At 38.2% G+C, this 16,953-nt stretch overlaps 2 protein-coding genes across 2 annotated transcripts in view; one reads left to right on the top strand and one right to left on the bottom strand.

Annotated features, from left to right (window-relative positions):
• Positions 1-1,655: 1,655 nt before the first annotated feature.
• LOC137258109 (suppressor of cytokine signaling 4-like) lies at positions 1,656-3,380 on the bottom strand. The gene has a single exon (XM_067795670.1). The coding sequence runs from the start codon at positions 3,258-3,260 to the stop codon at positions 2,016-2,018; it is 1,245 nt and encodes a 414-aa protein (XP_067651771.1). The 5' UTR covers positions 3,261-3,380; the 3' UTR covers positions 1,656-2,015.
• Positions 3,381-3,588: 208 nt separating this feature from the next.
• The window catches only part of LOC137257787 (G patch domain-containing protein 1-like), a 57,300-nt gene continuing 43,935 nt past the window's right edge, over positions 3,589-16,953 (top strand). Inside the window, exon 1 of the mRNA XM_067795218.1 lies at positions 3,589-3,689. Within this exon, the coding sequence (XP_067651319.1) occupies positions 3,614-3,689 (76 nt within the window). The 5' untranslated portion in view covers positions 3,589-3,613. The remainder of the gene's footprint in view (positions 3,690-16,953) is intronic.

A 16,953-nucleotide genomic window follows, 5' to 3' on the forward strand; every position in this document is an offset into this window, starting at 1 on the left:
CCTTTCATTTCGAACACAAAGTTCACATGGCATAATGTAGGCAAACATCCACATTTACTTTTGAATATTCTTCTTATCACTTGTATCTGAGAAAACTTTTCAGAAACAAGAAAAATAGTTCCATTAGACACATGCAAAAAGCAATCTTACTCATCAATAATAACAATGACAACACGTTCTCCTCAATGCCCTTATACTTGCATCCTCAATAGCTCCATGTTATATGTTTCAAGACAGTTTACTATATCCTTGATGCACCATGATTGACTATTTCATTACCTCCCTTGGCTGCATTTTATCCAATCAGGTGTCTATCACAACCCACTTTCGCTTCTTAAAGTAACTATTCCTGATGATTAAACTTGGCAACACCTATGATACAGATGTACTCTGAAAGAGGTAGGAGATCTTGCATATATTTCTTAAGTTTCACACCTGTCGCTTTGTATGATTTACCCCAAACCTTTGCAGCTGCAACTTCTATCTTTATTGGCACTGTCATGCTTTGCTGTAACCGTGGCTTAGTTGATTGGCTTCTATGACAATGCTGAGCCAGCAAAGGGAGGTAATAAAATCATGGGTCATGAGTTGTAGATGCATCCAGGGTATAGTGGCGATTTATCATACAAACATCCTGGAGATCATCGAAGATGTTATACTTGACACATATACCAATTATAATTTACTTGAAGATAAATCAATAACCAGTCAATAACCATGGTGGTTTCTGGTTTTATACTTACAAATTTCCACAAAAAACTATAACTAGGTTATTCATCAGTTTCACATTATGTTTTTCATTTAATTGCATGGTTTGAAGTGATGAGGTGTATTTATACTGGTTCGGACAAAAATGGACAAAAAATGTGCAGTAGCAGAAAGATCCATGCACTTTGGACCAGAACCATCTGATAAAATGTTGCTGTACCAGTACACAGCATGCCTTCACTTACACCCCAGGGACTCCCCTGTAAGGTGACTTACAACTTATAGATCAACATCTAGAGGGTGCAAGGATGCATGTCCTTCAGCAGCCATACTACAGTACCAACAAAGAAAAAGGTGTATGTTATTGTGTGTTTGATTCTGATAAATTAATGTGGCAGAGACTGGAACTGTTAGAAAAAGCTTGCATCTGACTGGCACAAGAACCCATGTATTGTGCACTGAATCAGGCAACCAAAGATGACTCCAGATTAACCCATTTGACCCTCTGACTCCAAGGAGGTCTTCAAAGATCCTCATGAAATGTTTTACCTGTATGCATGACATACAGGAGTAATTTATTCTAATTAAATTACACAGAGAGAACCTTAATAATATCTGGATGGTTAGCAGTAATTTATATTGAGATTTCAAGATCGAACATGTGCTTTTTGTGAAAGCATCTTCTTTGCTTAATGATTAGATTCTATCATTGATGCTATGTTCATACTCACTTGTGTTGCATTAAAAGCTGTTTTGATGACCTTCAATAGTACCATGATCTTATGACATGGAGAGCAAACTTGTTTTGCCACCTTGTTTCGTAAATGCAATATGTATGAAGATATTGCACATTCTTATTCAAATGCAAGTCAACAGAAATTCTAAATGATGTTTCTATCCTGTAAACAATCAGCAGTTGTCAGTGAAACACACAACAATAACAAATATTACCAAAACTTACAGAAATTTTATGTTGTAAAAACTGGAGCATACATACATATCACGGTGCTATCTGCACTTGCATATCAGGACAGTATTGTTCAAACGGAACACTAGGGAAAAGCCAAACAAAGCTGTTGAAGTATCAGATCCAAGATATGATGATAAAAGAAACTCACTCCATTCTAGGAAGTTTTCACAAACTAAGGTATAGTAGCATGAAGGGAAATGAAAATGTTTTTTTCAATGCTGTTGTATACTTCAATTTAAATCAGGATATCAACTGAAAGATATGAAAATGATTAACTAATGAGACTGTAGTTGTGGTTTTGTGCAGATCCATACAAACATTGGCATTTTCTCATGAGTCAATATTGGTTTTCTTCTATCCAGCCTTTCAAGCTGGTTGGCAGGGGTAACTGTTGAATATGATCATATCGTGTATACTGTCTAATGACAAACCGGCACAAGTACTGTAATGACCGAACTTGTGTAAATCTGGACACAGGTTTAGTCAGTCTAACAGGGAATGAAGGGGCCCCTGGCGAACGTGATCTTGAATAGCAAAAGATACCAGTCTGTGAATCATTCATAGAATGTTCTATCAAATCCACTATGGAGGGGTAGCCTTCCGTGTCAGGCTGTGCATAGAAACTAAACATGCCATTACAGTGCTCTATCCTTGTATGAAGAGTCCTGCCATATGATCGAAAGCTTAAACTCAACAAGTAACGTTCATCAGAACTATCTCTCACAAGAAAAGCACCATCTGGCTGGTTAGCCAGTTTTTCTTCTGCTTCATTCCGTGTAATAGGTCCCCAATACCAGCCAAATTTCGATAAGCGAAATAGTTCCTGTGTTAGACTCCACACTTTTGGCTGTTCAAAGAAATCTTGACACGATATTCCATATTTCTGAGACAATTCATAAGGTTCACATGCTTCGTAAGTTGGTATCTCATGACACAATACATGAGATCCACGGATATTCCGTCTGCAGTGCAAATCTGCATCATCATAATCATCACTATGATAGTCTTCTGATTTGTTGTGACCATCCGGGTGGAATTTAGAAATATCTTTCGTTCTACAACTTGCCTTCTCTTTCCGTACATCCTGATCATGACTGTCCGTGTTGGAATGCATTTCACTGATCTTAGGAGACGTGTATGTTTGCCCATTTGAGTTCAGACTGTCACAACTTTGAGATGCTGTTGAATTTGACCTCACTGACTTGTCACATAACATAAACAAACGTTTACCTTTCTGTTTGGATTTCTTTGTCTCACATTTCACTGACATACTTTGGCACTCTTCTATATGATTCCCTTCCGTACCTTCAGTTTTTCGATGAACACTTGGTGTAAACTTTCGCCTAAGATTCCAAAAAAGACCAATCTTATCCCTCTTTCTGTGATTCACATCGGATTCGGTCGTTGTCTGATCGTCTGCATAGCTTTGTTGTGATAACACTTGTGAGTCATTCTGCAACACGGCATTGGGACTATCCGAGTCCCCTTGCTTCTCCCGACCGAGTTCGTTTTTTGGCGATGTACCACGCGGGCGTCTCTGTCCCGAGAGCTTTATACCTTTGAAACTTATTTTCTTCATCATCTTCCAGGTTTATATACCACAAAAGATTGCATTGCAGCGCATATATTAAAGCAATATACAGCACAAAACAAGTATCACCTTGTTCCTTCTAAGGGTGAAGCCACTAGGTCTATCTTTGAGCATGCGCATTCACCACCTTCCGTATTTTGGCTTCTGCAGAACACGCATTGTTTTATTTATAATTCGATGAAATTATACGAAGAAATTATCGTAAATATCGCCAGTTGCGGCATATATTTGAATTAGATAAACAATCGGTTTCTTATTCATATACAATATGTTGCATTTTTCTCCAATTCAAGTAATTACACCAATGGTTTAATCGAATGCCTTAACTGCTGAACAGTTTGAAAATGGATGCGCCCATGGATTCGGACGAAGAAGATTCGTTTGTCACTCTTGGGACGCCCCTTGAAATTTACGACGATGGTAACAATTCATGAATATTTAACGACTGGATATGTGACGCATTAACCAGTCTTTGCACTGCATTTCACCTGCCTCGCTGATTGTTTCGAGTTATGTTTAACCATCGAGATGACCTAACTCGGAGTGTACACAATGAACTTTTATGGCGCTTCAATTCATACGTTCATATTTTCCCATATTTGGGTGTAAAGAACAATACTTACTTTTCAGAAACTTGAATCAATATAATCCAATACACGAAGAAAAGAGAAAAAGACAAACATCTTTTTTATATCACAAACGATTATGGTCTTGTCATTTATTACTTCTATACCAATCAATGAATCAATTTGACCCATGAAAAGCGACTATGCTCGTCGTAAGAGGCGACTAACGGGATCGGGTGGTCAGACTCGCTGACTTGGTTGACACATGTCAACGGTTCCCGATCGTGCAGATTGATACTCATGTTGTTGATCACTGGATTGTCTGGTCCAGACTCGATTATTTACAGACCGCCGCCATATAGCTGGAATATTGCTGAGTGCGGCGTAAAACTAAACTCACTCACTCAGTGAATCAATTTACTCAATCTATTACTTGATTTGAATGTTTTTAGAATATTCAAGACCTCACCTAGAATCCAGAAAATCTTGTGCAGCAGAATCAGTACTGTCAAGAACAGTGACAAAATTAGTTTGCTAGGACTGGGGAAGAGGTTCCACCGCACTTAAATGATATGCGATAAATATTGTTTTGTAGAAGAAGACCTCGGACCTTGTTGTATTGTGGCATTCATGCTATCGCGGCAAATTTATTCCATTTTTACTCGCACGCTTCTTAGAAGTGATTTTATATGTAAGTCAACATCCTAACGTCAGTGGTAAATGTTAATCTTCTCTGTTCATCTAATGGCTTTTGCTGAAACTCTATCAAAGTTGAAATAATAATTTCTGCACAGATGTGTTGATTAAATGTCATGTTAATCGTATTTTACAATAAAATAGGCCTCATAGGTTCAGACTTTCATTTCTGATTACGGATATGTCAAGTACAGCGATATGAGGTCACAGGCTACGTGCTCATAAATCAGTTTAATCTTAATGGAGAATACTAGAAAATAGCAATAACTGACTCGCTTAAAGATAAATTCTCAGAAATATGTGGTCCACTTTTTTAATGCAAAAGCATTATTCTTCACATATTAATCGCAAGAATAGTTCCTGCTGTTATAGTTTCTGCCATTATGCATAGTCTGCTATCAAGCCTTTGACCTTTTCATGATGCATATTCTGCTAGCAGACATAATTTGACTTCAGTCTGTCATAATGAGTAAATACCAAACACTGCAGTAATGTAAACCACATTTTTTCTGTCGTTATTGTAATTTCATTTATCTTGACATCCATTTGTTCCTTACAAATACTTTCTGAAGTCTGGACTTGTTATTATACACAGACACATGAAAAATGGCTGCCATCATGTTGCAAATACTGGGAGAAGAAAGAAAGAAGAAAACTCAATTATTTGAGTGTCTAGCTATACTGTTCATTTTCGTTTGAGATTCATAAGATGATCGCCTGGCTATCTAGGGCCTATTAGACGCCGAGGACAACTACAGTAATAACTACAATATTTTGAAAGCATTTATAAGTGCAAGATAAGACATTTGTAATGTGGCTTATTAGACACTAATGGCAAATACAATAATGCAATATGTTAAAAGCACCATAAATGCCAAGACATAACATTTAAAATATCATGTTGAAGTATCAGTGGGGAAATGAAGTGTTGAACAGTCTACATTTGATCTTAGTTATAAGTAGTGCAGTGACGGTATTCAATAACTCTTTGCACAGCATAATAAACATACTTTATCTGAACAAGATAGGTGGCTAAAATTTCAGTTTATAACTGAGGCTTGACTATAAAGTGTTACTCTTAGATCAGAATATAATGTATAGTCAATAAGGAAGTGTGTCTCATCATCTTCAACATTAGATGAATTTACGCTTACATACATGCCTATCTATGGGAGTTTTTGGTTTCTTAGAACCAACCAAGTCCTACTTCTAAAGGTATTGTGCCACATCTAAATTTGGCTAGATAACTTGTATGACCTCTATCATTTAAAGCAGAAACATAATAAGAAGTACTTAAAGACATGTTATAAAGACGGTAATTCCTTAACTTGTTTCCATTTACATTCCCTCGGTCATCCCACACAGGGTTCCCCCTGGGCAGTTTTAGTTTGGATCTTTCTTACAAAGATAATCGATTTCAGCTAAAAAATTCTTTTTTTTTCAGGTACAAGAGTCAAAGTCTGTGAATTCTAAAACAAGTTTTACTTTCAACAGTTTGTTAAGTGAGAGTGGTCAAATCAAGCAATATGAACAAGTTAACTTATTTTTAAATAAAGATCACACAAAAGCTAAGATTTCACTTATATATTTATTCAACTATTAATTTCAATACAAAGTAGTCACTGATCACGGAAACTGTTCAAACTGTCAACCATGTGAATGTTACAGAAGCTCAATGGGAACTTCATAAACTTGATCTAATGCATAGGTAAGGTTAGAGGCAACTTACAGGTATCTGGGCCACTTATCTTCAAGTAATTAGGGTTCAATTATCTACATGCTACTTTCGTTTTCGCTTTATTTGAAAATGCTGTGTTGCATCTAGGAACCTGGGATTAATGGGGAAATCACCCTTAGCTGTTCCAAAAGACAAGGGACCAGATGAATTTTTTCCTGGCCTTTGACCCTAATAGTCTCTAGACAAGATTGTCTATCATTTCAGCTTTATGGATGATACACTTCTTTCTTTTAACAAAATTTGCATTAAGTTGTGTCATCTCTATACTAGCAACTTGTAGAATGCCACCCAAACAAATCATTTCAGTTGTTTTTGCTTAGCATTTTGTTATATGCAGGAATTAAGATTACTGTGTTTATTTTACTTGTCTTCAGAGCTGGAAATAGCAAGCATAACAAGGTTATGTGACAGCGGTTCAGTATATATTGTTCTCGCTGTTACCCTGAACTTGGTGTGACAGGCAGATTTAGTTTGACACTAGATCGTGTTGTTTTCAACCTGTCATCAAGCTAAATTAATTATGAACGTTGCCAAACTGCTTAATATGCAGCACTTGCTTGGCGGATGTAAATCTATAGACTATACCATACATTGAAAAACAGTCAGGCCGCGTTAATCTGGACACTTCTGTTTTTCATCAAAAATGTTCGGATAGTGAAATGTAAGGACTACTAAAACGAACCTTTATGAACACAACTATAGTAGAGGTACTTCCCTTTGACATGGCAATACAGAAACATACGAACGTATACAAGTTTCAAAAGACTTTATTACAGTTTGTAGACATAGCAGCTTGAATATTCATATAACAACCAATCAATGCATACAATCATATCTGGATAGATTATACGAGGGTATGTCAATAAGTTTTGAGCCTTGAGCATTTTTCATACCCAGGTGTCACAGCCTATGGTACGACATTGAACCTTGGGGTGTAGCTGATGTGATATATAAGTTTTGGTATCCTACTCTCAGAAGTTATTGAACAGCTCACATTGACAGAAAGAGACCCCCCTCACTGCAGTGAAAATGGGCACGAAATCTTGCCGCATCCCCCCTACTCTCCAGACCTGGCACCAAGTGATTACCATCTGTTCCCAAATCTCAAGAAACACTTGCTTTGTCGTAGATTTCAGAATGATAATGAGCTTATTGCTGCTACTGAGGCACCTTCTACAGAGATGGCATCAGCGCCTGGCAGAAAAGATGGAACAAGTGTCTTGACTCACAAGGGGACTATGTTGAAAAATAAATGTGGTTCATACCAATATTTTGTGTTTTTCTATGCAAGGCTCAAAACTTATTGAAACCCCCTCGTACATACACGTAACAAAACTCTTGTGAAAGAAATCTACGTGACGGGATATTTCCTGAAGTGGGCCTTAAAAGTTCTTATGATGCCAGCATCTATTGGCTGAATGTGAGATGTGGTGTTTTGGGGGCAAGAAATGAACTTCCACATTGGTCAGTTTGACATTTGCACACTTGTGACTGGCAGCATTGTCACAAAGTAAGATCATGTTTCAACCACGTGATCGCATCTGTCTGTCAAATGATCGTAGCCAATCACAAACATATCCGATGTCCGAAATTGTGCTCTTGCCGATAGAATGTCCGAATTCTTGACGAAAATGTTTACACATAAGTTCGAAACTGGCTTTAGGGTTTTCTCTTTGTATCTACAAATTACCCTTTTTTTTTCTGCGGCAGTAATTTCACATCTTTTACGCTTAGGGGCAGGATTTGCTATCGTAACTGACAAGCGTCAGCTGATCTCATTTTGACACAATCAGTGTTTTATACAGCAAGTAAGCATGACAGGCATTACTGAAACTAACCAAAAGTGAGACCTACTAATTGATCAAAATCACAAACTAACGACATGTTCAACTCGGATGTGCCACTTAACAACTACCACTGAATGGGGGTCACAGTGTGAAGGGATTGTCTGAATCTTTTTGATGTACTGCAGGAGTAATAAAGCAAAACTATGTGTAATTAGCTGATCTGTTACCGCTAAGTAACGTCCGGATACGGAAACTGAATCACTGGATTATTGAATCAACAGGTAATGAGTTTGCATAGTAAACAAGATTAGTTACAGCTAGTTATTGTTCGGGTATCACAGGAATCTGGACTAACGCCGCTCATAGCCCAACAAGTACAGTTGGAGGCACAATGGGTCCTGATACACTGGCTAATTTATCTTTACATTTCGGTCCAATTATTCAAATTTTTGTCGTATTTGGCTTTTGGTTTGTATTAACTATTGTCATAATGTGAAATTATTGTTGACATTTTTGTAACTTTGATGTAGTTGAACACGGTTTTCATCAAATGAGACTCTGTCCTTAGTTGATGAAATCATACTCCCAGTGCAAGATACAGCAGTTAGTGGTTGAACACACATATTATGTCCTTCATGCACTATTGTTTGTTCTTCCACTGTGCGCTGTGAACTTTGTAAGAATTTATCTGATACAGAATTTGGTTTGTATTTATATACTTTTCAAAGACATATTAAGAACAAACAAGGTAGATTCTCTCAGGTCATGTCAGGTTATTCAGTTGATACTGGTGAAAAAATGACGGCCACTCCAGGGATGCATACAGACATGACAATCACTTCGAATTTCGGTGCAGGAATGATGTTCACGAAACCCATTCAGACCACTTGTGAATGCTTTCGTGGAAGGACAGATATGACTTCTCAGACAGGGATACACGTAGCTAGCCTGCATCAGAAGAGGAAAAAGAAATTGTCCTCTCCGACTCAGAGATTAGATCTTGGATTACGAATGGGCTTCATCTCGCTTCACCTCGAAGGAGTCCAACAACGACACCCTCAGGTACAAGATCTTCAACTGTGACATTGACACCTTAACATTTCTTCCTATTGTGCTGATAGCTATGGTACCGGACAACTTATCCATTCTGTGACCAATTATCAGCAGCAACACATCCCGTCCTTCATCGCTTGACGATTCCCACTACATCATATAAGCCCTTTTTGACAGCACCTGATGTAGATGAGGACTACAAACTAATCAGTTAGGCTCACAACCATTCCTACAAACTGGAGGACAAGCGGTTGGCTCAACTAGTTACAACAACCCAATGCAGTTTCTTCCGACTCACCTGCTTCAGGGCCATCTTATTCTGTCTCATATGAAGGTTCAGCAACCCAGAGACAGAATAAGATAGCATGACCAGCAATTCATCTGAGAGCATCTAGCCTCTAAATCTGCGGAGTTGAATCTACTGTTGACAAGGCCTGCTGTCAGCGTCATCCAGGACTGACAGCGTCACTAAACCATTGCTCCCAGGTCTGCGCCTAGCAGAATCGATGATGTCGCTAAATCCATCACCCAAGACTCTAGAGTATTGATCGTGATAAAGTCCATCAATATTCTGGTCACCGCCATCAAGCAGTTTTCATCCTGGGTACAGGGAGTAAGAGACAAGAAGTACAATGCTTGCAGCAAGAGCTCCTTTCGTCGCACATCCAGAGGAAACAAGAGCTCCCATGGAAAAGGATGACCCTCCAGGGGTGCTAATGAGGGTTGCAATGAAGATCAGGTTCGGAAAGACTGGAGTTTTACACCAACAGCTGGAAGAATTGGGTACTTCACAATGACGACATCATCGTTAGACAGGTACAAGATCCCTTTACAGGCATCACCACCTCGAGCTCTCACAAGAGATCCAGTGCTCTTCGTGTATGCCAGAGATCAACTCGTCTAACACCCATATTCTACCTCCCAAATTTTCTTGTACCCAAGAAAAACTCCAAAGAATAGTTTGAAAGAGTTCAACAAAGATTACCTGGTGAAACCTGAGAGGTTTGCTTACATCATGGAGGGCAGTGTTTGGAAATCAAAAACATTGTTTGCTAACCGCTACCTAAGAGACATAGCCCCGGAGAACATATCAGGCATGCACCAGTTTGGGCCACTTGTAGCACTACAACTAATGGTTCCGCAAGAGCACTGAGTTTCTCTCACCCTTTCATCATGTGACTTGTAGAGACCAAGATGCTGTATGGAGTATAATGATTGAGAGTCCATGTGCACATCTTGAACATGCTAACATGAGTGATTATGGCCCTGCACTCATTAAGATACTTGAACATATGAAGGGTCTAAACTTGTCTCGATAAGAAATCTAGACACCAGCAGGACGCTACCTGTTCTATATATCCACATGATCAAGTCAGCAGTCACTTCACAAGAAGAGAAGACTGACTGGGTGTGGTCCCTCTGTTTCATGGATGAATATTGGAAGAACAGGACTGAACATCCGCTGTGATAGTTCCCAAAGGCAGGACGTACTAGCTGTACAGGACTGAACATCTGCTGTGGTAGTTCCCAAAGGGAGGACGTACTAGCTGTACAGGACTGAACATCTGCTGTGGTAGTTCCCAAAGGGAGGAAGTACTAGCTGTACAGGACTGAACATCTGCTGTGATAGTTCCCAAAGTAAGGAAGTACTAGCTGTACCTATATGGCAGCCAATACTTTATACTTATGACTTCAAGCCTTCCCAACCGCCCCATGCAGCCAAGTTGGATTCACTGCAGTTCTTGTGTCAGGCTTATGATACCGTGGAGAGAGTGACAAGCATGGCTGGTCATGTGACCAATTTGGCGGGAAACAAGGAGGCTTCCGATGGGTATGTGTGAAATAGAAGGGAACTTCAAAGGGATTTCACGAGTCCTACTATCTAGAGGGAGCAGATAGGCATAATAAGCACGAGTTAGGACAAGTATGAAATATCAGTTTTATTCAGAAAATTATTAATTGGTCTAGAAACCACTTTGGGTATTTGTCATGAGGAGAGAGAATGATGAAACTGTTTTGGTTTAACAAATGGAAGAGTTTGTCACCACGATTCAGAGTCTTGTTCATAGATTTACCAAAGATGCTTTTAATTTGTGATGTCTGTCTGTCTGTCTGTCTGTCTGTCTGTCTGTCTTATGATAAGGGTCTTGGGTCCAAGTGAGGGTTCCAGTGAAATCCCTTCTCTACCTCATGTACTGGTCTGCTTTGGATATATTAACTCAGCAAAGAGACCGAAGTCACAAGAAGCTAATTACAATTTTATTAACAAGAAATAGAATAACAATGGTGGCCACAGAGAGTCGGTTCTACCCTCTTATTTATCTTAACTAGAAACAACAAAAAGATTATTGCTAGTTAAAAGATACAAAATGGGTGTGCCCTATAACATCCTCGATATCTCCAGGGTATACGTTCCGATACGTCTCCACTATACCCTGGATGCATCTACGGGTCGGCACGATAATTTTATTACCTCCCTTTGCGGGCTTCACATTCTCACAATAGCCAATCAGCTAGGCCGTCGTTATAACTGAGCTTGCCAGTGTCAAGAAAGGTAGCAGTCGCGAAAGTTTGCTGGCAGTGCGACTCAGATTTGGGGGAAATCACACTGACATATTTTTATTTCCGAAACTTTAAAAAAAAATACATGTGTATGTGCAAAAACTCCTTCTACCTCTTTCAGAGAACCTCTGCATGGTTTTCTTTGCCAGCTTTAAATGCTTAGATAATTTGAAAAGCGAAAGCGAGTTGTGATTGGTTCGTTCAACTTCCCAGCGTAGACACCTGATTGAATAAAAAGCCAGCCAAGGGAGATAATAAATCTATCAGGCTGAGCGGTGGATGCATCCAGGGTATAGTAGAGACTTGTTGGAACGTATACCTTGGAGATATCGAGGATGGCCCTATAATTGCCAATGAAACACTGAATATACAGAGTGCGGTGTGACCTACTGGAATATCCAGGCAGAGGGGAGTGCTCTTAATCTTATTAATCCTTTCTTAAGTGGCATTAATCCCGCTGGCGCACTGACAGTATGCTTGGGCTAGATCAAGCATGTTTTGATATGTCAGTTATAATTGCTTGGATTACAATAGATGCACTTCACTGGGCCATGGCTTAATGACCCTAATTTAAAATGTTTGCAGTGTTGTACTGATGATATGTTTTCTTCAAAGAAGCTCATTAAACTGGCTAGACTCAGCTTTTGTCTTTATGAATGGTTTGTCTAACAGTGGCATTTTGAATTCCTCAGACTAAGATTTATGTACAAACATCTTTAAACAATGCAGTTGTAATTTAAACCCTTCCCACCGACTTCTTTCTTTTTATCCCACCCGGCAGGTAATGCGGGGGGAAATAGTCGAAGCCTTTGTTTCCGGACCATAGCTCAGAATCCGTTCAATATTTTTAGACCAAACTTGATAGATATAATAATCTCAACCTATAGTTGTGCCTTTTGCTATTTACAGAGTTTTGGCATTTTTATTTTTTTGTTTTTCCATGGAACATTTTGGTGTTAGTCTAATAGTGGGGTGGGCTTCGTTTCTGGAGCAGAACTAAAAAAAAACGGTCAAGATTTTTCTGCAAAACTTGGTAGATATTTATCAATCAGAACCTGAAGTGGTGCCTTTTGCTATTTACAGGCTTTTGTGATTTATTATTTTCTCGGTTTCAGTGGAAACGATTCGGACTTAGTATCAAAATGGAGGGATGAGCTTCGTTTCCAGAGCAGGACTCAAAAAACTTTCAATATTTCTCTGCAAAACTTGGTAGATATGTGTGTTTCGTTTCCAGAGCACATTGCAAAAACTTTGTAATATCTGTCAGCAAAAGTTGGTAAAACTGTTCAATATTTTTCTGCAGAACTTGTTTCATACATCAGTCAGAACCTAAAGTGGTGCCTTTTGGTACTTCCAGGATCTTGTGATATATTATTTTCTCGGTTTCTATGGAAGTGTTGTGGACTTATTCTCAAAATAGAGGGATGGGCTTCGTTTCTGGAACAGAACTCAAAATCTGTTCTTTATTTTTCTGCAAATCTTGGTAGATATGCCAGTCACAAGCTAAAATAGTGCCATATGCTATTTACAGGTTTTTGTGATTTCTTTGTTTCTCTGTTTCCATGTGAGCAATTCGGACTTTGTCACAAAAGTGAGAGGTGTGTTTCATCTCTGGAGCACATCTTGAAAAGTGCTTATATCTGTCAGCAAAACTTGGTAGATATATGTGTATATATGTGGCAGATCCCAACGTGGTGCCTTTTGCTATTTACAGGGTTTTTTTATTTATAATTTTCTGGGTTTCCTTCACAACGTTTCGGACTTAGTCTCAAAATGGAGGGATGGGATTCGTTTCCGGAGCAGAACGCAAACACCGTTCAATATCTTTCTGCGAAACTTGGCAGATAGGTAGGTGAGACCCTGAAGTGGTGCCTTTTGCTATTTACACATTTTTGTGATTTATCATTTTCCCAGTTTCCGTGGAAACGATTCTGACTTAGTCTCAAAATGGAGGGATGGGCCCTCGTTTCCGGAGTACAACTTGAAAACTATTCAATATCTTACAGCAAAACTTGGCAGATATTTGAGGCAGACCACAAAGTGGTGCCTTTTGCTACTTACAATGTTTTGGCATTTTTTTATTTTTCCTGGTTTCCATGGAAACAATTCTGACTTAGTCTCAAAATGGAGGGATAGGCTTCGTTTCCAGAGCACAACTAGAAAACCATTTCATATCTTTCAACAGATCTTGGCAGATATATGAGACAGATCTTGAAGTGGTGCCTTTTGCTGTTTACAGATATATGGCATTTATGTTTTTCATGACTTCCATGGACATGATTCAAACTTAATCTAAGAAAACATCAAGTAACTGTCGGATGATTTGTCCTTTCAAATATGTGGGGGCCGGGGGGATATGTCATCTTCTGATGACTCTTGTCTTGTAATTCCAGCATAATAAGTACATTCACATGAGTATGACGAGTCATCCTCAGCATGTTGTACTTGCTTTTCTTTACAAACTTGAAGGAGACAGACTATGAATGCATAGGGAAGTAAGTCTACGGCTCTACCAAAATTTTTTGAAAAATAATGTTTAAGGTCCACCGATTAAATTTACTAATAATAACATCTAGTGCCCCACTGGCTGACTTAGCAATATCTTTGGGTGTGTATTTTATATCTAAACGTTCCAGCAACCAAATACCCAAATATTCACAGGCATGAGTTACTTTGATAATTAAAACATAATGGCAGAGAGGGAATGACACAGTAATGGACGATCTTTGTATTTTACTGTTGATTTAGAGGCATTTTTTATACTGACACAATCAAGCATACGCTGAAGAGATGCTTCTTGGGATCTCTTGGAGAAATGTCATCTACGTATAGTTTATATTAACGATGACATGACTTTATGATAATACAAAATCTCTACTCTTAACCTTTTTCCTATTACTTTGTCATGATATTCATCACAGCCCAGAAACACTGATAAATAGTGCAAGTTTAGTTGAAAATAAGCCTTTTTTTCTTCCACTTTTTGTATCATAACAAATGTTTGTCAAGTAGCTTTAATAGTAATAGTTTTAATGACATCATCAGTGCCAAAGTGATAAATGAATGACGTTGTTGGACCTTATGGGACCCATTTCATGTGGTACAGATTAGGTGTGGTTCTTGTGTCTCGATGAGCAGGCTACTGTTTTAATCCACCTGTTTCCTGGCTGTCAGCTGTCTATGTGGTCAGTTCCACACTGTTACACTGTATAAAATTGGGTGTCTTTCCAGCCAATGGTTTCACCTGAACTCAAATGATGGGCTTGAATGTGAAGGCATTCTGTGTTTGGTACATTCCTGCATAGATCTCACAATATATGTCCCTCCTTTTCAACATTCACTTTGATGTTGAAACCATGTCCAAATACATCCCAGAGTTCATGCAATCCCACAATTCATAGTTTTTAATATTCTGTTTGAAATTCTTTTCCTATGATGTCATCCACTTATTGCAAAGCAAATTTAGTGAAAATTGCATGGCTCGTAAATCTAGCCAGTCTTGACACAAAGTCACCATTCATTGCCTCTTTCGTAATTTATAGTGTATCTTAATTTAAATGTTGAATTTCACTGGGAGAATCAAATTAAAAAAGTAAAAAAGAACAAAATAAAACATGTTATTGTGACATATATACCGATAGTATATATTTTGTTTGGTCGAATCACCAATCACCAAACATCGTTAAAGAACCAAGAATGTTCGACTTTAACTTTCAGCCAGTCTGTTTATAAAATCATGTTGCACATACTTTGGTTATGTTTGCCCATTACTCACAACTTTAATTCAAAACCATCTTCCTTACATGAATCCTTGTATTCCTCATACAATTCAAAATAACATGACAAATAGTCTTAGTCAGTGTCTCAGTGAAATGTTGTAAAATATATCAAGTGTCATGCTGTGAAAGACCCACTCATTTGAAATGCATCTCAGATTAATTTTTTAGACTGTGTATTGTTTTCTCATACTGTGAATGATCTGTTCGCCTACCTGTTGCATAACTTACTCAAACGTTTTAGAACATGTATGTCAAGAGCATCATAGCAAGAGATAGTTCAATAAAACTGGGTGTATTCAAATTATTTCCCACAATTCCACACAATATATCATACTGTTCTTGTAAGTGTGAGTCCATGACTGACCCAAACATGACCGACTCACGTAGGTCAATATTGTTATATATATTTGATATCTTCATTGAGGCGAGGTTATAAAAATACACACAATCACTTCTATATTCCTGCTGACATTTTTAGTTCTAAGGCTTCTTTCTTATTTTTACATCTGTGTTTTCTCATTATTAATTTCCGTATCTTTTGACTTTGAGACTGGACAGGAGACCAGTCACAATCAGCTGGGACTAACTATGTCATAACCAAAGGGCAGCAACACTGGCCTGGTTAGCTTGGCAAATAGAGGCCTCATAATGGCATAACATGTCAGCACTTATAGTGTAGGTTACACATTCATTGTAAGAAAAATTAGTGTATATTGTCAAACATTGATATTAAGTAATAAAAAAAATCCATTTTGGTCCACGTAAGAAAAAACATGATTTTTCATGTACACTTCCCCTTTAAAATTATTTGTGTGGATGCTTGTTGTGTTAAAGATAAAACTGAACTCAAAGTTCTAGAACTAAACGATTATGACGCTCTCTGTTTGACAGAAACTTGACTCATGAAGTTATTTTCGATAGTAATACTCTTGTTCGAGGCTTGCAGTGTTCTTTAGTAAAGATAGACTAACAAGGGGTGGTGGGATCGCTGTTAAGAACCCATTCATCGCCAAACAAGTAGTGACCTTAAAGGTCACATGCAACCAAAAAATTGAACACAATTAAAACACAGTTATCACTTGTTCATGATATATAAAATCACTTGTTCATGATATATAAAATGCATTGGTGATTATGAAAAACAAATAAACAGAATTATAAACGTATAATCGCAAATCAAAAGTGCAGTCAGTACAGCTGGGTGTGCAGTCAAGTGTAACGGGGCTTTTTCATTGGCCACTGTTTCATTTGCCAATACTCTTATCCGGCTTTTTGTTTATAGCTTGTAAACCCAATAGGTGTTAATTTCAAATTGTAAATGGTCAGTAATTGAAGTTGTGCATTGCATATTGTCATCAGCAGACAGGCAGGCAGACATATAGGTGTCAATAAACCAGACATTGTGTTTTCTCAGTGACAGAGTCTGCTTATCACAATCAACATAGCTTTTCTTATGTAACGAGTAGAATATTTACTCGTTCATGTACACAACTAAGATTAGAC

This window comes from Haliotis asinina, chromosome 12 (assembly GCF_037392515.1).
Source record: "Haliotis asinina isolate JCU_RB_2024 chromosome 12, JCU_Hal_asi_v2, whole genome shotgun sequence".
In the NCBI taxonomy this organism is placed as follows: Eukaryota; Metazoa; Mollusca; class Gastropoda; order Lepetellida; family Haliotidae; genus Haliotis; species Haliotis asinina.

Excerpts from the sequence above, each read along its gene's own strand:
- LOC137258109 (XM_067795670.1), bottom strand. The coding sequence starts at position 3,260 with ATGATGAAGAAAATAAGTTTCAAAGGTATAAAGCTCTCGGGACAGAGA.